At 37.9% G+C, this 26,646-nt stretch overlaps 1 protein-coding gene across 1 annotated transcript in view; it reads right to left on the bottom strand.

Moving 5' to 3' along the window:
• gfra4b (GDNF family receptor alpha 4b) overlaps positions 1-26,121 on the bottom strand; it is a 63,094-nt gene extending 36,973 nt beyond the window's left edge. The window contains exon 1 of the mRNA XM_079630987.1: positions 25,745-26,121. Coding sequence (XP_079487113.1) covers positions 25,745-25,787 — 43 coding nt within the window. The 5' untranslated portion in view covers positions 25,788-26,121. The remainder of the gene's footprint in view (positions 1-25,744) is intronic.
• Positions 26,122-26,646: the final 525 nt, after the last annotated feature.

Below are 26,646 nucleotides of genomic sequence, written 5' to 3'. Positions count from 1 at the left end.
TGAGCTCTGATGCGGACAGTGATGATGGTATAAAACATCTGCTCAAACTGATCTCTTCCCAGCTCAAAAATTTATCAAAATATGCTTTATTTTATTCATCTGTAATTGTCCATCTAATAAGGAGAGTTTTATATTATCACGCCAGGTAGAGATCCATCTGTGTTAGATATAGATCCGTGTCGCTAAAGACCCGAATATGTAATGATTGACGAAACATTCATGCATTTAAGGGGTAATATAATTATTTCTCAGAAAAAAATTAACTGCTTCACTCCTTATGTTAAAAAACATTTGTCTTCAGTCATGTGGTGTAATCAACATAAAATAGCCAAACAGGAAAATGTCATAGAGAGGACCCCTGTAGATGGTGTGTCAAGGTAACTGAGTCTTTTAAAATTAAAGATAATTTTTATGACAAAGCTAGGTTAGTTCAGGTTGTTAAATGTCATGTGGTGCAACTAGAAAACAGTGTCTGTATTGCCATAATGCAAAGTATGAAAGAGACTGATTTGTACAGTTACATTTTAAATGAGCTCTCACATCCAGCTAGAGTGTTTAAGACCTATTGCTCATCTCTTGATGATAAAATCCATTTCTGAATTAATGGAACATACGTAGTGGAGAGAAGAGAGTAGACATGGATGCTAAAAGATGTTGTTGTAATTTCAGACTGGCAAAAAAATATGATTCATCTGCCAACTTTCACATTAGAGACAGTAAAAGGACAGTTGGGTCCTGTATAGACTGACGCCTACAGAGAGTGCATCTCACTTTCGAAGAGAATGATGATTTCATTACGAGGAAGTTTAGAGAGTATCTAAAGCAGAGTGAAAATGATCCCACAGTCTTCCGGCGGTGTGATGGAAACATCGCACCATATGTTGACTCTTCACCCCAGCTGAACATCTACTGAGTTTCTCTGCCACTTCACATTTGGTGCCCACAGAGCATCTGTATCTCTCTGCCACAGCAGGTAATGTGCATTAGCAGGTGCATATGCTACTTTCCAAAATGCCCCTGTAACTCTTTGAAACATATGGCACTGGCATCACTCCTCTGCAGCGACGTGTTGTACTGGAGATAAAGTTTTCACGCATTTCATATGCATTTTTCAGCGCAAGGATGCCAAGTCGACTGCCAATGAGTCTCATCACCCCTCACCGTGCTGCATGATAAGGCTGTCAAAGGATTAACAAACATGACAAGTACTGAGACTTCTGCAAAGTTATATTTATGTGTATGTTCCTCGAATTTGTGCTAATGATTAATTGAAATAAAGCTGCGTATTAAGGTTTAAGCTGTCATGTGATAAAAGATGTTGATAGCAAGTGAGTCTGAGAAACTTTATTAGCACATGAAACGGCATTCGCAATATTTAACATTCATGTTGTGATATCTTTTTTTTGAGTGAAACAATCATGCAGGGCATGGCTTGATTGTAGCAAACCCAGGCTCATTGGAAAAAACGTTTTCAGCAACAACAACAAAATTCTGCTCAAAGATATTACGTTAAGTGAAATATCCAGTAAGTGATGCTAAAGGCGCATTCAGTTTAACCCTAAACAGATGAAAGTGAATCTGTCAATGTTTTATTAAATTATACTCTCTAAAGCAAAAGCAAACGTGAGATAAAAACACATTTGCTGAAGCAACCATGACATTTTGGCTTGCTTCTACAAGTCTTTTAGCTCTATTTTATGGCCGTTTACACCTGGTATTAAGATGCATTTTGGTCGATCAGATCACTAATGGACAATGCTAAATGTTGGTGTAAACATGGTCTAAAACCCTGTCCACTTTCGAGTCAGACGGGATTTAAACATAGCCAGCTGAAGACCCAAGTTTGGTTTAGAAGATGAAATATGTACCAAGCATGATGTTCTCTCACCATTCCTGATTTCTAACACACACTCACAGCGTTCGGCTGGTCTCGCGGCTGTCAGAGCACAAACAAAAGCTGATGCTCTCCGTTTGCTTTTCCGTCGTCTCTGGACATGTTTATATGTAAATTGCACAAGCTTATTTTGTCCATTAGATCGAAAGATATGAAAAAAAATGAGCCTGCCCATAGACCCTCCCCTGAAGAAATCTGGACGGAAGAAATTAAGAAATGGTTAAAAGTGGACAGAAAAGACAGATTAAAATAGCATTAATAGTAATTTTCTCCCTTGTCTACTTGTGATACGATTGATCAAAACGCATCTTACCAGGTGTAAACAGAGCCTATGACTCTTGCTTCACGGGACTCGTAGCTGCCGGCGCCGCTACGCATCACAAGTGCAATGTTGTACCAGGTGAGCTACCGAGCAAGAAACGTCAGAAAAGTTGTGATAAAATTGTCAAAATGTATTAGTTTACATCATTCTCCATGGTAAAAGTGTTTTTAGGTCATAACGGTGTAAGGAATTGGGTAAGCAATCATATGAAAATACGTGTTTATTATTCGATAATCTGCTCCTGCTCCTGATCATGATTTGCGTAAAAAAGAAAAAAAAATGTTGGTGCTTTACTACCAGCAATGTTCATCTCAGCTGGAAACTGCATTGAATTGTGTGTATAGGTAGAAGCACATTTTTCCAATGGGCCTTAACTGAATTTAAAATGTCTTAATTTTATTGGATATTGAAGTGTTTTTGACCTCGCCCACGTGGCCTTGATTACATCAGCAGAAAAGAAAAGTTGTTTTAGAGTCGGAGAGAGTTTTGATATATTGATGATAGATTATGAAACCCTTTTTATTTTTAATGGAGACTTAATGAGTTCATGTTTCATCATCTAGGCCTAAGTATTAACTTTGTATCAGATGTTTCAGAGAAACATCAGTAAGAATATACAATTACAAAAATAAACAATTTGGATATCATAGATTGTTTTTGGAAGAAGCTGATGTAAAAATGTTTATATAACTTCATTTTTTATTTAATTTTTTATCTGACTAGATTACAGAGTTTCGAAAAATCTGAGCATAGTTTTGTGACGTTAAGCTATTTTCTTTAACTCCAGTGAAGACAAATGTGCATTTGCTCCATTAGCCCTCAATTTAATCTCATTACTGTCTAGGGAAAAGAACTGAGTTATTAGGAAGATCTCATTTGTGATTGTTATTTACACTTGAGACATTTATTAAGAAGCTTAGCAGGGTGAATTTTTGATTTCAAGCTGTCTTTAAGGTTGGCTGTAGGGATCTCAGCAATGGCCTTAGCTTCATTTGACTGTTTAAGTTCAAGTTAAAGCTAATTCCCATTGACTCCGGGTGAGAGAGTGTGTAAATTGGTCTAATATGGAGCGAACGCTAGAGTCAGGGCTCTAAGCCACTAGTTTTGAACACTGTTGTTCACACTGAGCTGTCAAATGCTAACTGACATACTCTTTCTCCAGCTAATTTAGCTTCAACAAGCCATGGTAGGCAAGGTATTGGGTCTTTAATTACAACAGATACAAAATTATTATGTATAACAAGAACAGTTATCAATATTGTGACAAAAGTGGAGGAGACACAATCATGGACTAACATTCTTTCCAGTGATATGGATAAATAAACAAATGAAACCCTCAAGCACTCATGGAGAATGGCACAAAAACTCAGAGATGATGCACCTGCCATCAATGAATGTGCAAATGTTATGTTGAGAAAATCTAATCATTTTTACAACCGTCAAAATGAGAGTTCTATGTGCGATGACCTTGAACGGATGCTCTCTTAGAGTGAAAGACAATAAAATAGTAGACTAAACTGAAGCGTGATTTAGAAAATGAAGCATCATTTCGTAATAATGACTGAAGAATATTGTTGTGTACAGCGTGTTAGCGAGCACAGCTAGACGGTATATTAATCATGACATGACAGGAAGGGGTGGCAGCCTTTTTCTGACTCGAGCAGATGTTGTAAATCCAGCAGCATCTCGGCGAGGCAGGTGCCCTCCAGCCGGTTTCCGTCTACTGCACTGGTAATGGTTTGTTTCCATTCCTGGAACATTGGACAATACGCCTGCATGCACTTCCTCAGACCTTTATCATTGCCGCAATATGAGGTACTGTGACATTTCCATTGAACCCAAGATTAGGCTCAAATGTCTATTTCTCGAAAATCATAATGACCCCGTGTCCTAAGACCTATGAGTGAAACCGAAGGGAGCTATATAGGGTTAAATATATTTAGTGTGTTATATATGTGCAACTGGAGCTCTCTAAATTCATTATGCTTTTGGATATCGGATTTGCCTCAACATCCGAGCAATTGAGATAAGAACTCTCCAAGGATAGTTTTTTCCTCCACATTCATGGACACATTGATTTAGAAATGTTTTTGATCCAAAGTGAATAATGCTTTGTATAACAACTAGCAAAAAAAACACTTGCTAGCGCAATGCGCCGGGTGTAAGATAAGGCCACTAGTGTTGCTTGCAATGTATCGAAGTTACATTTTGGTAACACTTTATTTCGATAGTCCACTTAAGACATTCTACTAACTATAAGTAACTTTGCAACTACATGTCAACTTATTCTCCTAACCCGATCCCTAACACCTAACCATAACCTACCAGTCTACTGACAGTCTACTACAGTCTACTAATACTCTAATGAGAGTTAGTTGACATGTAGTTGAAAAGTTACTTATAGTTAGTAGAATGTCTAAAGTCGACTATCGAAATAAAGTGTAACCTACATTATTAGTGTAAATGCACTTTAGGAACACTCTTCAAACACAGGGCTGTATCCTGCTATTGCTGTTCAGTCGATGCCAACACCATCTTCCTTTTCCCTTACAACTGCATTCGCCTTTACATGTGTTCAATTATTGATTTTCAAAGCACTAAGCTGAGAGGTAGCCATCCAAAACATTCTACAGTTTTCTTTAACAAATGACAAATGTATTTAAAAGGTTTGTGTGACCTGTTAAACTCTACATGCACCACACAGGTTTCAGATTCCCCAGATTCCTACACAATATTTAATTTGGCCACAATTATCTCCAAGCTAAGATTCTGTTGAATGAACATGTAATTCATAAATGCTGTTCATTGACCTTTGTCTTGTTTAAAAAAAAAAAAATATTGCCAACTAGATCCACCCTAGATGTAATTATTTGCTTCAGACTATATGCTATAATAAGTTGTTCCCTATCAGTCTGTCATGTTCAACGTTACGTCAGAAGTGAACTGACGAATTAGGAGAGCCCAATTCGTCAGTTCACTTCTGACGCAACGTCTCCGTTCCCTCCTTCGGGGAACAGTGTTACATAAGTAACCTAGATATTCCGCTGTATGGAAAACATCAGTGTATACATTCCTCAGGCCTTTTGTATTAAAGTACCGTCACATTAGCAAAAAAAAATTAATTGTCTATTGTCAATAGTGATGTATGAGCAACACTCACAGAAGTCACTTTCACATCAAGAAGCTTTTTTGTTGGTCAACGTGGATAATCTGCATATTACACATGACTAATTTGAACCCATTGCGAAATCTGAATGCAGAAATCTGCCTTCACAAGAAATTCCCTAAAAATGACTCAAAAATTCAAACAGTGGTTAAACATGAGTACACCTTTAACTGAGGTGAAGTGTCTTGCTCAAGTGCACATTGGTGATAGATTCACCTCTTGTTGTGTTTGAACCTACAATACAACCTTCCAGTTATCAGATCATTAACCACTGTCCCCACACCACTGCAGATTGATTACTTCATTAAATTTCCAATTTAAAATTGGCCAATTTAAAACTAAAATCTTCATATGACATTAGAAACTATATCATGTGGTATAGCCCAGCTGTGCGGTAGAATTGCACACTCTTTTGTACCTGCACTTTTAGATAAGCTACCGTTTTGTAATTTACATCTCCTCAAATATGGGTAAACATCTGAGTGGCCTGTTATTAATTAAATGTCATAGGTATTGGACCTTAATTTATGCTTATGAAAGAAAGTGATTAAAAGGAAAATAATGCATTCATAGTGTGTGAGTACTATATAAGAGCTGTTCAGCACGAGGAGCTCATTCATTCTGGCTGTCATAAACGCTGTGTTGCGACTACAATGAGATCAGACAACCGCATCCATCACTGTTCTACCACTGACGTCCTCGTAGTTCCTTATCCTGCTATCCAGCTCACTTACAGCTCTCTCTCTCTCTCTCTCTCTCTCTCTCTCTCTCTCTCTCTCTCTCTCTCTCTCTCTCTCTCTCTCTCTCTCTCTCTCTCTCTCTCTCTCTCTCTCTCTCCTCTCTCTCTCTCTCTCTCTCTCTCTCTCTCTCTCTCTCTTTTTGCACAGGTATATTTGTGGCAATAGCCAACAATACATTGTATGGGTCAAAATTATCGATTTTTCTTTAATGCCAAAAATCATTAGGATATTTTAAGTAAAGATCATGTTCCATGAAGATATTTTGTAAATTTCCTACCATAAATATATAAAACATAGGAACTAGGAACTATACTCTCATTGTATTACTGTAATCAAGGAACTGTGCTGCCGTACAATGGGTGCAGCAGGCGCAAGGATATTACGCAGCACCTGAAAATAGTCCCCAGCTCGGTAACTTCCAACGTGACGACACTAAGTTTGTAATATCATTGCGCCTGCTGGTACGCCAGTACAGTTCCTTGATTATTACGCAGGAATGAGAGTATAATTCCTAGTCATATTGGCCTAGAAAATCTAAACTTTTAATTTTCTGTCGGTCTTAGTACACGAACTACAGAAGAGTCAGGTTTTAAATAGGAAAAATATCAAGAGAAATTATGAGAGAGATGCTAACGGTCTAATCAGATTCAATGATATATGCTAAGCTATATGCTAAAAGTGCTACCACCAGACACGGAGATCGGCTGAATGGATTCGAAAACGGTAAATCTCAGCTGTTTAAAGGTGCTCTAAGCGATGTCACGCATTTTTTAGGCCAAACATTTTTTTGTCACATACAGCAAATATCTCCTCACTATCCGCTAGCTGTCGGTCTCCTGAGCACACTTTAAAAAAACGCGGTCTCTGTAGACACCCCAGGCTCCACAAACAGCAACAAAAACAAACAGGGCTAACCCGCATCACGAAACATAACAAACAGTGTTCCAGCCAATAACTGACAAGAAGGATTTGGGGGTGGGGTTTGGGGGGTTAGTGCGCGGATGAGGAGGAGGGAGGGTCTAGCTAGCCTCCGTTTTGTTTGACAATAGTTCGAACGTCAACAAGAAGTGACGTCACCCAGGATCGCTTAACCTTTAACTCCAGGGGGGTTGTAAAATGAGCCTATTTCCAAAAAAAGTGGAGTGTTCCTTCCAGAACTCCAGAACACCATGTAGCATGTTGAAAATTCCTGACATTAATTCACCAAGGTAAAAATATGAGGAAAAAAATGTTATGTATCAGACATCATAATGCAAACCAAAAACTGATTAGTGTGTCATGCAAGCAAATGGATCCTCTGTGGCTCGTGTCGAGCAGTTCAGCTGAGAAGCGCAGTCCAACTCAGCGGTGAAACACTATGGTTGTTGCTCTCAAAACAAAATGATTGGGTATAAATGATTGGGTGTTTTTCTCTACACAATATAATAAATTAAGGGCCTGCCCTACTGAGATGTCATTATGAATTGTTTTATGTTAAAAATGTTGTCAAAGTGTGTTCTGGAAAAAAATTAATGTGCTGAAGATTGTGTTGGAGTCCATGCAGGAGGCGGTCTCCACGGAAGCTCAGAAGACAACAGCTCTTCATGAGAAAAACTAAAAGGCAAGAATCAGTCAATGGAATTAACCCGCTGTGACAAACGCACACACACCAAACAAAAAAAAGGAAGAAGAAAAAAACAAGTAGAAAAGACCTTCGGACTCTGAGGCCCCCTTACCGAAAAAATATCGACTGGCTCTTGTTGAGAAAATGACCTGACATCTAATTCAAGAGATTATTTCCCTCAGGATCCAGCCAAAGACAGAAGCTCCAGTTCCTGGTCAATGGCTGACAAAAGAAGACCTGTCCGTGGATGATGCCGACCTTGAGGAGGGACTCGCAGTAAGTTTAATTGCAGGTCTTTCTTTTTTTTTAAAGATCAGAAAAGATCAAAACAATCACATATTTTTCCTAAAGTCTAAAGATCCCACCACTGTGGCCATCCGTTAAAAAAAACATACTTCGTAGCAGCAGTTGGAACTAGGCAGAATCCCAAAGATCCTGCTGAGACTCTTGAGAAAATACATAAGCCCCCCGGTGTTCATCGTACTATAAGGCTTCAGCACAGACTCCGGGTACGGTTGTTTGTTCGCCTTAAACTGGCACTTACACTGTCAAACAGCAAAAGCCCTCTATTTGAAGTTACAGAGAAGACGGCTACATTTACATGCAGTGTAATATTCAGACTGCTGGCCTTTTCTAACTGAGCTGTTTGTGTATTACAGTTCAAGTTCCTATTTCATTCCATTCATATTTGCATTTACATGTAACAGACCGTATCCGGCACTATTACTGACACCAAAGAGGCTCTACCAAATACTCTGATTGCTGTATGTGCCATAAAATGCCAGACAAACTAGGATAGAAAGTCGAGATGGGCCAGGATGGTCGGTTCATCAAATGAGTGAGATTACAACAAGTTCAGTAACATGCACTTAGAAAACAGATTAGGTGAATTTTCATATCATCCTGACTTTAAAGCGTGTTTGCACACTGGTAATGGGTTGTACTAATAGTCAGCATGGTAAAACACTCTCTGGGAACTTTGTCTGTTAATTCATCTCATTTAAAGCACTACCATCATGATCATCAAAGCAGTGCCTTTGTACAAATTCACCTCCTTTAAATGGAAAGACTGACAGGCATCAAATCGCCCGCTGTGATCAATGTCCCCGTTATTATGCACAATCCACAGGTTTATTAGTGAGGTGTTGCTGAGAGATTTATTTTTTTATGACTCGCTGTTTATTGCTCGCTCCCGGGCGTCTGTCAGAACATAGCAGTCAGATGAATGCTTCAATAAATAGTTGCTGCACAAAAGGTCTAAACAGTTGGATGTCGTGAACTAGACGTTTCACACTCACAACATTTTTGATCTAATTATAAACTTTTGAACATGGGAGCAGAGAGAGCCCCGTGGGTCTAAGTGCTCAGGTTACACTGAGGCACATCATTCTAGTTGTGTGCTGATATTTATAGGAGCCTACGAGATTGATAGTTTTGTGCAATAAAAGGTTATAGATATTTCATTTATTTATGTGTTGAATATAATATTAGGTGCCATTATTATAGGCCTCTGCATTCATATCTTCTGTACTCACTTTATCCTCTGCAGGGCCAACAACTGAATGGAACACAATACTGGAGTCTTGAGATGCATTTAACTATTTTAAACTTGACTTGCAATTTAAACAACATTCTGTTAAAGACGACTGACATTTCGCATACAGTTTGGATTGGCGGTATGGTTCTGTTCTGGCCAAGAACTCCTTGCCCATCCATGCAGCCTAGCATGGATAAGAGCAGGGAGAGCAGTGATAACCCCCCTTAGGGGAAACAGAACAGAACCAACATTAATGCAGATATCATTAATGTTCTTAATGACAATAATTTAATGTAACAAAGATATCAGAAGGTCAAGTCCTGACTGTGGACAAGAGGAAGAGCTGGGGATGGAGGAGGGTACTTAGCAATGCGATGAAGCTGCTGATAATACTGAATAGACCTTATATAGGGATGCTGAGATAGGCGCCGGTTTCCTATAGTCAGCTAACGTGAGCTTGACTGATGTGACCTACCAGAACTAACGCTATGCTTGATTTTTTTATGCTATTAGACCAACTCTATCTCATGAGAAAATGTAACTATTTCGCAAAGTGGTGATTTCAAAGGAACTTGTATTCAATGTGATTTATATGGAAACTTATGGTGGCTTGAAGCTCCAGTAAGAGCTTAGTACGTCCTGATTTTGCCGAGTTAGACGTGTTCCTGGGTCAACATATTTTATTTATCCTGGAACAACATTCCTTTCTGAGAATTTAATCCTAACCCAATCCCTACCCCTTCCCATAACTTATGCCCAGTGGTGTAGTCTACGTGATACGCAGGTATACGACGTATACCCACTAGGAAATGCCAAGGATTTCCGTATACCCACTTAAAAAAGCGTGAGGATACGTAACAACTTAGTTTTGTGACAGTACTTTCACACTATCATTCATAAATTCACTGCGTCTGTGTTTGCGAAGCGACACGGATCGAATCGCGGAATCTACTCACAAATGGAAGTTAGCCTACTGTATAAAGCAGAACGTCACGGAATTTGGTCAGTTTTTGAATGAATAAATCAAAAGTAGGACTGTACAATGAATCAAATCTCGATATGGACTGGTGTCTGTGAATATTAAAAGCTCAATGATACTACAATTGTTCCACGCGTCTCTGGGAATGAACTACACACACACACACTGAAGCACGCGTGACGCTCGTGGTTTTTTCAGTATTTCAATGTATGAGGACATGATGTAGGCTACACATGATGTGAACTTCATCGCAGAGCTGCTATGAAAGTCACTTCACGAGAATTTCACTATTTAATTTGATATAATTACACACGCAGCGTGTGTAGCTACAGACAGAGTAACCTACTCTATAATGGGTAATTTAATAAATTTGTTGTTTCTTGGAGAAAGGTTTTCTTCATTTAAACTTGTCAAAAAAAACTTAAAAACTTACCATCTGCACCAAGAGCCACTGCAACTTCCTCCCATGCCTTTTCCTTTGCCTGTGAGTCTTTATAAAGTATGTTTCTTGGATCATAAATAATTGAACGTTTCTCAACCTCCACAATGAGACGAGTGTCGTCCATAGTTATATTTTCAGGTGCACTCGACCACGCCTGACACCATGTGCTTTTATTTGATTGTCAGCATGACATCCTGGCAATATATATATAATAGGCCTATGTGTGTATGTATGTGTGTATGTGTGTATGTGTGTGTGTGTGTGTATATACATACATATATTAAATTAATCTGTAAACTGGCAGTATACATCGATTAAACTTGTTTTTGTAGTTTGTTAAACAATTTTGTTTTGGACATTTAATTTTAAATTGATGAAGGTAATTTGATTGACTGTTTAAAACACAAGAGATCTCATCAATGTGCTTTTTGGGTGAAACTGCTGTGTGTTTTGGCCATGGAAAATGCATGGTCACTTTAATTCAGCGTAAGCGGCACGTTAAAAATAGACTGGGCGCCGAAACTATCGCGGCACTGCTGTTCCTGCTCTGCTCCTGCTACGCGCTGCCGCGCCGCTTCTGCGTGCGGTGTGAAAGCACTCATTGAATAACATGGACGCCGAAAAAAATACGCGCAGCTCACGCGCCGCTGACGCTTGCGGTGTGAAACCGGCGTAAGTCAGTGGGCCATAACAAGATTCATGTCAATTAGTCACCAATGGACTCTTTTCATATTTACAGGGTTCTCAGAGTGGAAATCTAAACATCTCTGGTGAATGGAAACTACAAAAAATATATTTTTGCATTTCCATTTGCTCCAAATGCAAAAGTAAAAAATCTATGACAGCGTTTCTATGACTGTTGTGATGTATATATGTCACGTTACGCTAAATAGAACCCAAGCGCAGACAGTAACTTTCACAAAAGACGGTTTATTTACAAACGGAAACAAAGACCCACGATGGGGCAAACAAACAATAACTAGACTTGACAATAAAACGGCGCTGGAACATTCACAGACAGACCACACTCACAGAACCGAATGTTAACAAGACGAACCAGCACTGAGGAACAAACACCGGGAGCTTACATAGAACACATAATTACAAAGGTACAGGTGACACTGATGAACATCAATACTAACGAGGGAACAAGGAACGTGGTAAGGACACATGATCACAATCACAGGTGACACTAATACAGATGTGGCATTGAGCTCTGGTTAAACGGGGTGGGGGGAGGAACTGTGCATATACTACTTAAGGGGGACAAGCACGGACTGATTTAAGTGATGCACCAAACTCATGCGGTGAAGACGCCACACAAATACGGCGCTGAGAATGAATTGGGTGAGTAAGATATATAGTGTTTGTGCTGGGGTTTCATGTGATAAAGGGAATAGTGTGCAGGTGTTTTAAGTATTTGTATTTGTAGATCGCAAGCGCTCCCGAGAACCCCGGTAACCAGAGCGGCCTGAGGGTAAAATTGATGTTTTAAAGGTATGAAGTGTTTGTTTAGTTAATAATAATTTACACCTTTATCTTGATTTAAGTGATTGTATGTGAATTGATTTATTTTTGTATGTTTGTAACAGATTGCCTTGGTTTTGATTTAATTTGTCCTATTTTGTGGAATGATTTGTTGATTTATTTTGATTTATCTGGTTTCCTTTCTGTAAAGGATTGTTATCTGTTTCATGCCCTTCCTGAGTGAGGGTGGATGTTTAAACCAGATTTTAAAGACTTTGTATGAATAAAATTAGTATTTATTAAGATATTTTACTACCTTTGTGGTTCGTGTAAGCACCCACACAACACAACATTAACTAACATGGAAACGAGGTAAAACACAAGACAATGCAAACACATAGTCAAAACAACCAGCCATGTGTTTGCACATAAAACAAGAGACAAATACATGACAATATACTGCAATATTCGGTTTCACTTTATTTGGATGGTCCCTTTAATACATTCTGTTGTCTATAAGTAACATTGCCCCTTCATGTCTACTAACTATCATTAAAGTGTTAGTAGAGCATTAGTAGACTGGTAGGGTTAGGGTTAGAATAAGTTGACATGTAGTTGCAAAGTTACTTTTAGTCAGTAGTGTCTGTTGGAGGAGCATCACAATAAAGAGTTTGCAGATATTAAGCAGACAGTCTACTAATATTCTAATGAGAGTTAGTTGACATGTATTTGCACAGTTGCTTATAGTTGACAGAATGTTCAAAAGGGACCATCAAAATAAAATGTTACCCAATATTCAATGCAAAAAAACAACAAGAATTGTCTTTTTTGAGCTAACTTATCTGGAGCAGTCAAAATGAAACAAAATGCCCACCGCCATTAGAAAGTCAGTTACATTTTGTGCCATCTTAATTCATTAGATGTTTACTACTCTTTCTTGTCCAATTACATGTCTACATGTCAATTTTGTCTTGTGAATATTTTTTAAATGGCCCAAATTATGGCAGTCTATGCAAACATAGTCCTCGTATATGTCCGCCAGGAGAGCACTCTATCCGTCAATCTCTCTATGCCAGGGAACCTGTCAACAATCACTCAACTAATGAGCCTCTCTATGGCCCTCAGAGGACACCGTAGTCATCTAACCCTGGAGCCATCTCCTGAATTTCTTAACAGGACTGGTGGGGAAAGTGATCTAACCTTTTATTCCAAGAAAATATCCCACTACACACAGTGTTTCAGGCTGCGGGCTAATTTCCATTCCACTGCTCAGCAACCATTTTAAATGACCTGCCACTAAGATTAATCCTAACCAGGGAACCTTATATTTCTCAACTGTGCCTCCATCTGACTCCTTATATTATGTACTGTTTGGAGCTATTACAGTTTAATATTGTAGGCAGATGATAATGTGAAGAATTGAACAATGTCAGCATGAAAGGTCAAAACCATCAAACTGACTGACGTTAGATGAATGGCAGAGTGGCCGCTTAACTGCGGGGTCTAGAGCATCTATAATTAAATATAAGAACCGTTTTAAAGGTTTGAGTATAAGAGCAGAATAGAGGTGGCAATATAGGTAGCCCATGTTGCAACCCATTCTGACTTTTAAAACCCCTGTCTGCCAGAGCAGATGATACGCTGGCACTCTGTTAAATCTGAAAGCCACCCCTGCTGCTTAAAGACTAAAAATGTGTCCCAGAAAGTGAAAAGGCAATTTTGAAAACGAATGATTAATTCGGATCAAGTCCAATAAGTACCGCAATCAATCGGCTATTGGGCCATCACAGTGAATGAGGAGTGCCCGGCAACGAAAGCGCTTGATCGATTATTATGAGATGAGCTATATAATAGCAGCACATAATGCTGTTGATCGTATGGATGCTAAATAAATAAAGGTTGTAGTACACGTACACTTATTAGCAGGGCTGTGCACCGTACCGTGCTCCCTACACGCAGAGTCCGCAGTTTGCGTAGGACACCAACTCCCAGGGGTGGCACCCTCTTGCATAAACATACAAATAAATTTAACAATTTTAATTCAAATAAATATAAACATATGTAACAGAAGCTACAGTGAGAGTTATGCAAGTAAACCTCACTCACCTGGACTCAAAAGGTGCACATAAATAAATAAAAATTAATCACTTTCAGATATGTTCACAAACATGTGAAACTTTATATGTTTGGCTATTGAAGTTAATGGGTGATGTTAATTAAATGTGTTTAATGTTGTTAATAATTTGACCACCACCACTGCATCTGGGCCCGGTTCCCCGATAACGCTCACTCTTACCGCGCTAAGAAGACTCGAAAGATATATCTTACCAAAGTAGTTTATGTTCCTTTAAGTGTGTTCCCCGAAATGTCCCTTAGGAAGCTTCTTAACACGCTACCTCTTACGTCCGACGTTACAAAGGCGCTGTCCCAAGTGAAGGTGCTGAATTAGTTGGCATCGATTGCTCAGGAATCGATTTTCCACTTCACACGAAGGTGCATTACGGCGTTAAGAAAGACAACACGTTCTATACAAATGAAACATTCCTCAAATGATTCCAGTAACATTTATTTTAACATAGTTTAAGTTATCAGTAAAATATAGACTATTAATTAAATTATCAAATTGTCAGTAATATGTTCACACGATATGTTGTGACGGGTAGACGAACCGTGTATCCGTTGGATGCCAGGGCTGGGCAACGGGGTTTGTCATTACGTTGTGCGTCAGTTTCAAGGGTTACTTTTTTGGTTAATCAATGCGTACGGCCGTCTGCCGGAAGCTAGATATTTTAGTCGATAAAGTTTTAAATATGGATATTTTTCTTACACAAATGCATCGCTTCGCTTCAGAAGGCCTTTATTAACCCCCGGAGATGCGTGGAGCACTTTAATCATGGATAAATGCGCTTTAATGGACTTCCAAAGACATACACCCATTCACTCCCATTATAAAGCTTGGAAGAGCAAGGACATTTTTTTATATAACTCCGATTGTATTCGTCAGAAAGAAGAATGTCATATACACATAGGATGACTTCAGTGTGAGTAAATCATGGGCTAATTTTCATTTTTGTGTGAACTATCCCTTTAAAAGTCTAATGTACACTTAGGTCAATTTTGTATAATACCACAAAAAAAATCTGATTACTCGATTAATTGTCAAAATAATCGACTGGTTACTTGATCACCAAAAGTTAGTTTTTATTTAAAGCTGCAGTCTGTAACTTTTATTGTGTTCAAAATGTACACAAATTATATAATGAGCGAGTACATCATGAATCCATTTTCCAAACCGTGATTTTATCTTATCAGCCCCTTTCACACAGCGCGTTGATCCCGGGAAATTGCAGTAAAATTGCTAGAGTGCCTTCTGTGTGAACGCAAACACGTCCCGGGATTGATGCCGTAATTGGTCCCGGAACGTGCCCTGTGTGAACAAAAGCCAGGACTAATGCCATACAAGGGTATTTTGTTGCTCTTAGAAGAAAGTTTGTGTTCGTCATCAACAAAGAAAGAATGAAAAAATGTCTGTAAAATAGAATGAAGCAGAGACCAGGGAGCTCCTTACTATCCGCGCTGAAGCTGAGATTGTTCGCCAGCTTTGTGGAACGGTACGCGATGCGTAAGTGTAGGAAAAAAATGCTTGAGCGTGGTTTCTCGAGATAAAAAAAAATCCACCAAGTGCACAACTACAATGGAAAGAGCAGTGGCGGAAGATTAGACTGTCCTTTCTACAACACATCCTGACGTCACGTGTCTTTACGGGATCTTTATGGGATGTGTGTGAGAACACACTCACAGATTCCGGAAAATCACTGGCAGTGTGAATGAACCTAAATCAAACGATCCCGAGACAAATCCCAGGACACATTATCTGTGTATTTTCCGGAATCTCTGTGTGAAAGGGGCTAATCCTGGTACACCTATAATAAGTGTTCATATTCTGATATTAGACTAGTTCGGGTTTTCCAACCACTGCAGAGCACCCGGTACCCGTGTGACTCATAAACAGAGATAACTTGTAACAATAAGTAGTGATGGCAATTTCAAATGATGCTTGGAAACCTTTACAAATCTTTTGTTCCGAATTAGTGGTTCGGAGCGGTTATCAAACTGCCAGAGTCACGTGATTTCTGTAAACGAGGCTTCATTACATCATAACTGTTTAGAAACGTTTCGAAATGTCAATGTTTCACTGCTGGGCGTGATGATCTCTGTCAACATGAATCATGAGGAGTCACTGAGAACCAATGAAAAACTGTCTGTGGGTTTTACCTGATCTCTGATCAGTTTTATACATTTGTAGACATTTTAATTGGCCTGTTTAGATGAGCCATTATTAGAACAAACAAAACAAACCCTGACAATTGATAAAAAGAACATGTAGACACTTGATATTCTTATTAGATGATTAGATAATTGCATTTGAACGATTTTACTTCCAATAAAAACAAATGTGCAATATATTTGTTATAAGGTGCTTTTATGAATGTTTGGCCCAGGTTTTTCTTGCATTTACACTGTTCTGACCACTAGGGCTCACCGTGGAGACAGGTGTCGGTTTATTTCAAAGCCTCAACACAATACGGCACATTTGCTTCAATTGTTTCAGTGTTCCACGAAGCCTCGATCTGCCCACCACTAACAATAAGTCCACTGAGGAAAGTTGCAGAAAAACCCATGTGCAGTTTATTAACTCCAAACTTGAACTAAATACAAAATAAACATGAACTTGACATAAACTTGATCAATAACCATGAAACAAGAAACTCACCAACAGCACGTTACATTGACAATTCTAGACAAGGGACAATGGTAACATGAGGGCTATACACATGACTAAACACTGTGAACAATCAAGACAATGAACCAATGACAACATAGGACACAAGACAAGGTGATCACATGACTAGAACATGACACAAGGGAAGGGAAGCACATGGCAAACAGGAAACATGACTATGACTATTTACAAAATAAGAGACATGAAAACAAGAACATGAAACAAAACCAAACGTAACAGAAGTAGTTCCGGCAACAGTGTTTATCCGCAAGACGCATGCAGTTTTGTTTATTAATCGCAAGAGTGTCAAAAGTTACGAACTGCAGCTGTAATATGTATACAATTATACACTGTCCGGCCAAGAAAAAGTCACTGTTTTGATTTAAATAGGCAAGAGGTATGATTGGATCATTTTTGCCATGATTAATGTTTCTAGCATGTTACTGTATATGTTTAGCAACAGTTCTTCTAACCCTAATTAATAAAGTGTGTAGCTTCTCATTTCTAAAAGTTAATGTAGGCATTATAGAGGCTATAGAGGCTAGCAATAGCAAACTAGCTTTGAAAGTTTGAGATCCCCCCAGCGTCTCCAAAGCCACTCCTCCTTCAAAACACACGAACGCACACAGCTGAGTTTGCAAAGCGTCATGAGATGAGTGGCAGCGTTAAATGACCTCATGTCTCAAAGCACATTACATATACTAAACATAAACAACTTGCAGAGCTCTTACTTGTATCACTTGACTGCTGTAGATTCATTACGCCGTTGATAGTGTTGACATAGAAAAGCATAGAACAGCTCGGGGTAGAACATCATGGGCTGCCATTTAATTGCAAACGGTAATTATGGTTATGACATGGCAAGAACGCAGCATAATCTCATTGTTTGGGTTCAGGAGGAAGTGTGAAAAGTGCTGCTTCTTTACGGCAACTGATGACTGTCTGTCTACAATTCTGCATAGCCTTACGAAACGGACTGATGATGTGTGATGTCTGCGCAAGCTGGGTGTGCTGAGGTATGGAAATACATGTTGACAGACAGGACCAAATGCAATAATTCGGACCGCATACAATAATTGGAAGAACATTTTTTGGTCCTGAGACTTCCACAGAATAGATATGTTTTAATATTTTCTATTATTGATTGCTATTAGGATGTGAAGAGAGTTTCAACCAATATAACAAAAAGTGTTTATAAGACAAATTACCTACCCTACCTTTAAACAACCATGTAGGAAGACATATCATGGCCATATTCCACGTCAAGATTCATCAGACTCAAATTGTGAAAGAATGGTTGGGAGGAGCATGAAAAATTATTTTCACAAATGAAACGGCACCTTAAATTCATTCTTTGGGGTGTGCTGGAGGAGACATTACAGAGTGCTGGACTCATGCATTGTCAACACAAGATCTTGACCAAAAAGGTATGTACTGTACCTAAAAATAACATCAAAAAATGTATTCCCTTCAAGGGGTGCATACATTTTTGGTCAAGATTTGTATCCCAAAGACTTTCATTGAATTTAAGGTCTGGACTCATGGATTCATGTGTGAAAATGATTTTTCATGATCCCTCCCAACCATTCTTTCACAATTTGAGCCTGAAGAAGAGCTGTTGAACATATAACATGCTAGAAACATAATAATCACTGCAAAAATTATCCAATCATAGACTCTTAAGCATATGCCTAAACCCAAACAGCGACTTTGTGTGCGTTCGCGTGTTTGTGTGTGTGTGTGTGTGTGTGTGTGTGTGTGTGTGTGTGTGTGTGTCATATGAAAACGTAATACAGTCCTGCACCATTGTACTTTTTGTTTTTTTCACCAATAATTACTTTAACTATAGGAAGCTACAGTATTAACGCACTCCTTTATATGGTTAAATACCATAAATGTTCTTCATCTGTCTTCTTCTCCTCTTACTGGGCTTTAATTTACAGCTACTGTAATGATTTAAGAGCAGGTAGTGTGTGTGTTTTAACTTTCATAACTTTTGGAGGAGATGGGGTAGGGAGTATACAACAATACAATTCTGCTTAGGAGAATTTGAGAATTTCCATTTGGCCAGCCAGCAGCAGCCATGGCTGTCATACACTTCATACACTTTCAGTAACAAGAAATATGTCTGTATGGCTTATTACTCTGTGCAGCCAGTAAAAATTGTTATCCACTCTATGAATAATGTGACAAGGGACATTGCTATTATTGATTCCGCCTTTTTAACATAGATCTATATTATATGTAGCCTATATCGATAAATCCCAAAGCCATCAATAGAATTTCTGCAGACAGTGTGACAAAGGCACACATTAATCCGCATACATTTGAAAACAGCGTTTTCGTTTAAAAACGCACTCCATCCATACTAGCGTATTCAGGCGTTTTCTGACATTACAGTGTGGATGAGAAACTTTTGGAAAACGCCTGAAAATGCTAAATTCCCCTTACTGCGCATGCGCAAAAACTCACAAAAACTCACTGAGATTATACGGAAAAATAAATAAAGTTATCGCACAATTCTTCTGACAAGACAATTTTATTTAGCAAAATATCTCACCATTCACTGATGCGTCCAGGTCGCACTCAGTCACCATATGTTTGGTCTAAAACGCTAAAACTGCTCTCATGTATTGCCGCAGCAAATGTGAGTAACTTTTCTGTCATCTTTGCAGGACTGTGATATGAGGAGTGTGCAAAGTTACATATTTTAGCAACGGTGTGAAAGTGAATAGCACATAACAGGCACATACCGGTATAAACATAAATATCTATTGGTACATTATGCAGTACATGACTAAACTTACGTCATCGTTTTTAAATACCTCCGTTTTGAAAGTCCACACTACAATGCGAAAACGGCGTTTTCAAATTTATCCACTTTGGAGAGCGTTTAAAAAAAGAAAAATTTCAAATGAAAATTTCAAATGAAAATTTCAAATGAAAATTTCAAATGAAAATTTCAAATGAAAATTTCAAATGAAAACGTATTAGTATGGACAAGGACGAAGTCTTTCCCATGCAAAGGTTAAGATGTTTGGGGTGTTGGTTGGGTGCTTAGCTATTTGACAAAGTCATGAGCCAGAACCTCATGATATGCTGGTCTCTAGATTTGACCCTCTTCTTCAATGTAAATCTAGGATTTGTTTGCAACCCAAGCTCATAGGAAAAACATACCAGAGGCGACATTTCTGCAAAATTAAATTACTTTGCTTCTTGCACATTTCACGACACTTTCGAAGTGAAATGTTCAGTTTTGCTAAAAGTTCAGTTTTATAACAGATGGAAATTAATCTGGTAAGCTTTTAATACATTGGTAGTTGTATGTACCACGGCAGTCCGGAAATTAAATGTCCGGTGAGTGGCAATTGTGAGATAAAAACACATTTTCTAAAGCATCTATGTCATTTTAGCTGCTTCTACAAGTCTTTGAGCTCTTTCATCGGGACTTGTACTCGGCGCTTAGCATCACAAGTGCAGTGTTGTACCAGGTGAGCTACTGAGCAAGTTTACAGCATCAGAAAAGTTATATATGGAGCTGGTTATGGGAAGCAAATGTCAAAAAGTATTTATTTACATCATGGACAATGGTGAAAGTGTTTTGGTGTCATAATATAGTACTGCGCAAGGAACCATGCAAAAACAAGTCTTTATAAATCAATAATCTGCTCCTGTAATCAAAATTTGCGTGAAAATGAATAAAAGTGTTCAGTGTTTTACCGCCTCTAGTGTTTTTTCAGCTGGCAACTGCATTGAATTGCATGTATATGTATGATTTGGGGATTTTGCAGAAATGTAGTTAGAAGCACGTTTTTCAAGCATGTTGATTTTTCCACCAGTTTTATCATCCATAGGGCATAATTCTCATTACTCTCAGAAAAGTAATAGCATTCGTCTCCTCAACAAGCCCCACAATTCATTCATATCTGCAGCACAAATGGGGCAGGGTGTTACGTGGGTTAAGGGTTTGTTCAAATCCAACTTTAAATAATTACTCATTTTCAGAGAAATTGCATGTCAGGGCTATCTATTCACCAGAGAAAATCAACCATTAATATTCAGAGCCATTTCTTGAAAGTTCAACGTGGAACAGCTTCTTCACCACCAATGACAATGAACTCATGAATGTTTTTCCTGTGAAATATTGTTAAATAAAATAAAATAGAGAGACGTACACTGTTCGAGTTCTATGCAGTTTGCAGCATTAGTCTGTCACGTTGAATGGCCAACACATTTGTCAAATAGATAAAATCAATGCATACCATGCTCTACCATCACTGCCTATGCAACTTTGTTATCACACAGCTGTATTATGCCATTAGACTTCAAGTTCACACTTTAACACTGCAAACAACCAGGGATTCGAGTCAGATTTCTGAAGTCCAGCTGTTCTGCATTCTAATCAGCAAGGAAACGTTCAGGCATATAGTAGTTTAGTTCGACAACATCAGTGGTGTCACATAACTAATCTCAGACCAAACGTGGTTAGTTAAGTGATGGGATGTGCTTAGAAGCCACTAATCAATATGGCTTAAACTAAAAAATAAATAAAAATTGATTGACACTAACACATTGATTGGATTTTGGCTCTTAAAAATAAAGGTTCTTTATTGGTATCTATGGTTCCATGGAGAATCTTAAAAATCCACAGAACCTTTCCATTGCACAAAAGGTATTTAAATTATTTAAATGTTCTTTTAACTAAGGACCCTAAAATGGTTCCTTAAGCCTAAAAGTTTGTGCAAGCCACTTTATTAAGAATCATATTTCTGTGTGAGTGCAGATTATGCGTGTGGCGTCAGACAGTGAGAGAGGCACTGTCGAGCGTAACAGTGAGACACAGTCGGCTGGTGGAGAAAGGCTGAACTTTAAGCTGTCGGCTACAATTCTACAGTTTGATTATGGCTTTAAACTGTATATTTCAGTAAGCCTGAGCTATGAAGCTCTGAAAACCTGAACCATAAATGATCAATTGCAGGTCTAGGTCCATGTCAATGCTGATAATGGCATTATTCTGTTAACAACAAGGTCAGAATTAGCATATGTCAGTCATGGCCTGAGCTAATGGACATTGATAGAGTTCCTAATTTACAAGCTCTCTGAGCATGAATCGATCTTCACCTTGGCTAATCGCTGACAAACTGCCTGCCTTTCACTTCCCTTGAGTGACAGTGGAATTACCTGCGGAACTGGAGCTAAGTCCTCTATTCACAAGTTCACATAATGTATACGTAGGATTTGAAAAAGGTAGACAGGTCTTGATTGATGTTCAAAATAGGGATTCAGATTTGGGACTTGACTCAAGCTCAATGGAACTATGGAAAATAAAAAAGAACTTTGGACAGAGGATAGATGCTGGATTAATAGAGTGTAACCGTTGGCTTCGGAAAGTAAAAATTCCCTTTTTTAAAGCTGCAGTCCGTCGTTTTTCCTCTTTGTCGCCATCTCTGTTAGAAATCTGCAATTGCAGTTATTCGCGGAATTATTAACTGTGCGTGGGTAGTAAATCGGCATGAAACAGCGCGGATGAACACAATGTATTGAGGCTGCCGCGTCGCTGTGGATACTGTACTGTCATCAGCAATCTCAGAGTATACTTTTTGAAACTGTCAACATTAGAATTTTCATCGGAAAATGTCATCTGAACAAGTAAGTAACATTCACTTTTGTTCTGACCAAATTCGGGGGGTGGGGGGAAGCATTGCAGTAGCTATATCATGCTGATTAAATCTAACGATTGCTTATATCACGTCAAAACGTGAAAAATATATTTTTTATGTAGCCAATCTGAAGTCCGAAGTCTTTGTGTTTTACAACTGGTGAATCTCCAGTTGTCACTGGTGATTGTCGCTTTAAACTTTCGGGATCCCCCATACCAAGTGCTAAGCTAAATCTCCACCATCATCCACACACGCTAGCCGGGGACTCCTTCTCTATGTGTACAGAAGTGACGTAATGACGCAAAGACATGCTCGAAATTCCCGCGGAAATCCACCAGTACCACTGGAATTAAAATCATTATTACAAGCTTACCGTTTTGAATCGAGGTAAGGCAAGCAGATCGTTTTGAACACTGGCTGGTTACGTTTTTTTTTTTTTATGTCTTTTTTGATATTTTTAAACCCAAAAAAGCGCCGGACTGCAGCTTTAACTATAATTTTTTTTACTAATATCGTATTGCATTTTGGCATGTCACATTACAGTATAAAGTAAAATGGTTTGTGATCACAGTTTCATGATATGAATATTTTTTTATAATAGATAAATTATAATTATAAATTATATAAAATTATTAATTATAAAAATTATATTAAAAAATACCATATCTATTTGTCTATATCTATCTATCTATCTATCTATCTATCTATCTATCTATCTATCTATCTACCTACCTACCTACCTACCTATACCTACCTACCTACCTACATACCTACCTACCTACCTACCTACCTACCTACCTATCTACCTACCTACCTACCTACCTATCTATGTATCTATCTATCTATCTATCTATCTATCTATCTATCTATCTATCTATCTATCTATCTATCTATCTATCTATCTACCTACCTACCTACCTACCTATCTATCTACCTATCTATCTACCTATCTATCTATCTATCTATCTATCTATACAGGTGAAACTCAAAAAATTTGAATATCGTGCAAAAGTTAATTTATTTCAGTAATTAAACTAATATATTATACTCATTACATGCAAAGTGAGATATGTCAAGCCTTTATTTGTTATAATTTTCATAAGCTGTAAGCCATAATCATCAACATTATAACAAATAAAGGCTTGAAATATCTCACTTTGCATGTAATGAGTCTATATAATATATTAGTTTCACATTTTAAGTTTAATTACTGAAATAAATGAACTTTTGCACGATATTCAAATTTTTCGAATTTCACCTTATATATGGGAGTTTTTCGCAATATTATTAAAAATAATTATAAAATGGTGAATAATTAAAGACTATTAGTTGTGTAAGTTGTATCATTCATAATGATGAGCAGTAAAATGTTACATATGTACTGTCTTTTTTTCCTGATATTTACAGTAAATACTTTTAGGTTTCAAATCAAATGTTATATAATGTGATTCAGAACTGGTCGGGTTGGCTCAAGGTTTATAATTATTTACTGAACAATTACCTGAAATGCAGTGAAAATGAATAGGAATACTTTCAGAACCAAGGCTGCACAAGTATCACTCTTCAAAGAAAAAGTTCTATTTAGAAACTTACAGGGTTTACATCAGGCACTTTAACCTTTTATGGGTTCCCATCATGGGATCATTTTATGGATTTATTTATAATTAATTAAGTTTGAATTCATTTAGTTTAATACAATTTTACGAATTAAACAATTCGCAAACATATTTTATGTTTAAAAATGGAAATAAACATGAAAGTCATAAATGTTTTTTTTCAAGTCAAGAGCATATAAAAACAATTCTGCTTCTATACAGAAGTAGATTTTAATTGGTGGGATGATTTCAACACACTATTTCTTAATATTTATTAGGAGCTTAAATGATCAGTGACTTAATGGCTTGTTGTTTCAGGGAATTTAACAACAGCTTGGCATGTTTTATTGTAGATAGACTTTGGAATGACAGAGGAATATTGAATAATTAATAGACAAACCAGAAGGTACATATAAAATGCAAAAAAAAAAAAAAAAAAAGCTAATAGAAAAAAAGTAATTAAATGCTATATGCTCTGCTATGAACTCTTAAATCAGTGTTCAAATCTATAATATAATCAGCCAATGATCAGTAATCTAGTCCAGTCAGAAAAAATACCCTATTTTTGTCAGTTTTCACACTGCCATATTAATGGACAATAAAATTGTTTCAAAGCTATGGTCATGTTTCATGTGGTTTCATCTGTGAATTCATTTTTCAAAGCTTTCATCTGTGAATCAATTTTTCAAAACATGCAAATGCACTTGTTATAATGCCACACATCCTCTCATTCATATCACACACACGCACAGACACACATACACAAAAGACAGTCTACCTGAAAATCTAATTATATTAACAGCAACACAGAGACATTCTTTGCACAAATCCAATCTGCTAAAACACACGGGCTGTTCTATCAACTGAGGCTACAAATGAGGTCCCTGACAACACATTGCATCCTTTATAAAATGACAGAATTTACATATCAGTGTTCTTTTGGATGTAAGAGAGTGACTGCACTCTCTTAAATGTGACAACATGTATGTTCATATGCATTCCTTATAATTTTATGATAACATAATAACATCTTTGTTCTCATCCATTCAATTTCACATAACTACTTATTTCTTTAAATTCAAAGTGGTCTAAAAAGTGCAATGAACTTATTAGTAGCCTACAGGTTGTGACTTTGCCACCACTTTGATTTTACTATGGCAACAATAAAAAGTTATAGCTTAAGTGGGTTAAATTAGAACAGCCCATTTATTAATCATAGTATTAGGACTCGGGAGTAATGTTTGACTGTGCCAAGAAGCAGTAACCTTTCACACCTGAAAAAACACTTCATTGGCTGACTAATAAGGCGTAATGTATTCATAAATCCAAATGAGAAGCTGGTTATAGTCCTCATATTTATTCAGTTCAATTTATTCTCATTAATCAATCGAACGTCTATTCCTATAAAGCCTGTGCAAAACGATAGAGCACATCAACGAATAGCCACACACAAAATAATAATAATAAACTCTCAGCATTGTATCAGCTCTTCTGTGGCGGAACTTTGATGTTGGTAAGTATACAGAATATAAAAGCGCATGCAGCACATCACCTACCGGCAAAGATGAGATGAAGCAGGTAGATTCCCATAAGATCCATTTCTGCGCGTATCTGAAGAGAACTGGCTCGAAATGTCGCGAAACTGTCTCTTTTATATTCTGAGGTTGCCGACAGAGGAAAGCCGTCCTGTTTTCATATCAATTCAACACGTTAAAGACTCTTAAAACAGTCAGAAATTAGAGTAACGTCTGTACACGCGAGCCGCGCGCGCAACACCGCCAAGTGCCAAACTGTCAATCAGGACGTCAGATAAAGCTTGAAATGAAATTAAAGCGCTAATGAAAGTTCTCCATCTGCTCCATTATCTCGTATTGACATTTGTTCCCTCCGAGGGTTAGAACACGAGTGAATGAAGAGTCAGATTTCATTGACTGAAGATCAAACTCCGAGCAGAGAAAGAGAGAGAGAGAGAGAGAGAGAGAGAGAGAGAGAGAGAGAGAGAGAGAGAGAGAGAGAGAGAGAGAGAGAGAGAGAGAGAGAGAGAGAGAGAGAGAGAGAGCGCGCTCAAAACCTATAGAGCTGCCTATAGAGCTGCCTATAAATGGCCCCAAACGAGTGTATGTTAGATGAGTGCCCAAAAATTAGGCTGTCTAGATGTTCTGAGCCACATCCATTATATCAGAGAGGCTATCAAACAATCCTGCTCTTTGATTTCAGCTTTGAACTGAATTTCAGTGCTGAAATATATGCAAAAAATGGCACAATGGTAGTTATTTTTCCCTCCCTGCCTTCTAGAACTACAGATGCATTACACAGTGAATGAGCTGAATAAGAGTCCCACACACTGACTGAAAGCCAAATGGTAAAGAAAACATTGACAGCACTTTTAAGGGGACCAAGTTAAATGATTTTAGGAGACCAAGATCAGTCGATCAAAAACCTGTATTGATCGACCGTA

Source organism: Phoxinus phoxinus (genome assembly GCF_949152265.1).
Source record: "Phoxinus phoxinus genome assembly, chromosome: 12".
NCBI classification, from domain to species: Eukaryota; Metazoa; Chordata; class Actinopteri; order Cypriniformes; family Leuciscidae; genus Phoxinus; species Phoxinus phoxinus.
This window is presented reverse-complemented; position numbering and strand designations above follow the sequence as displayed.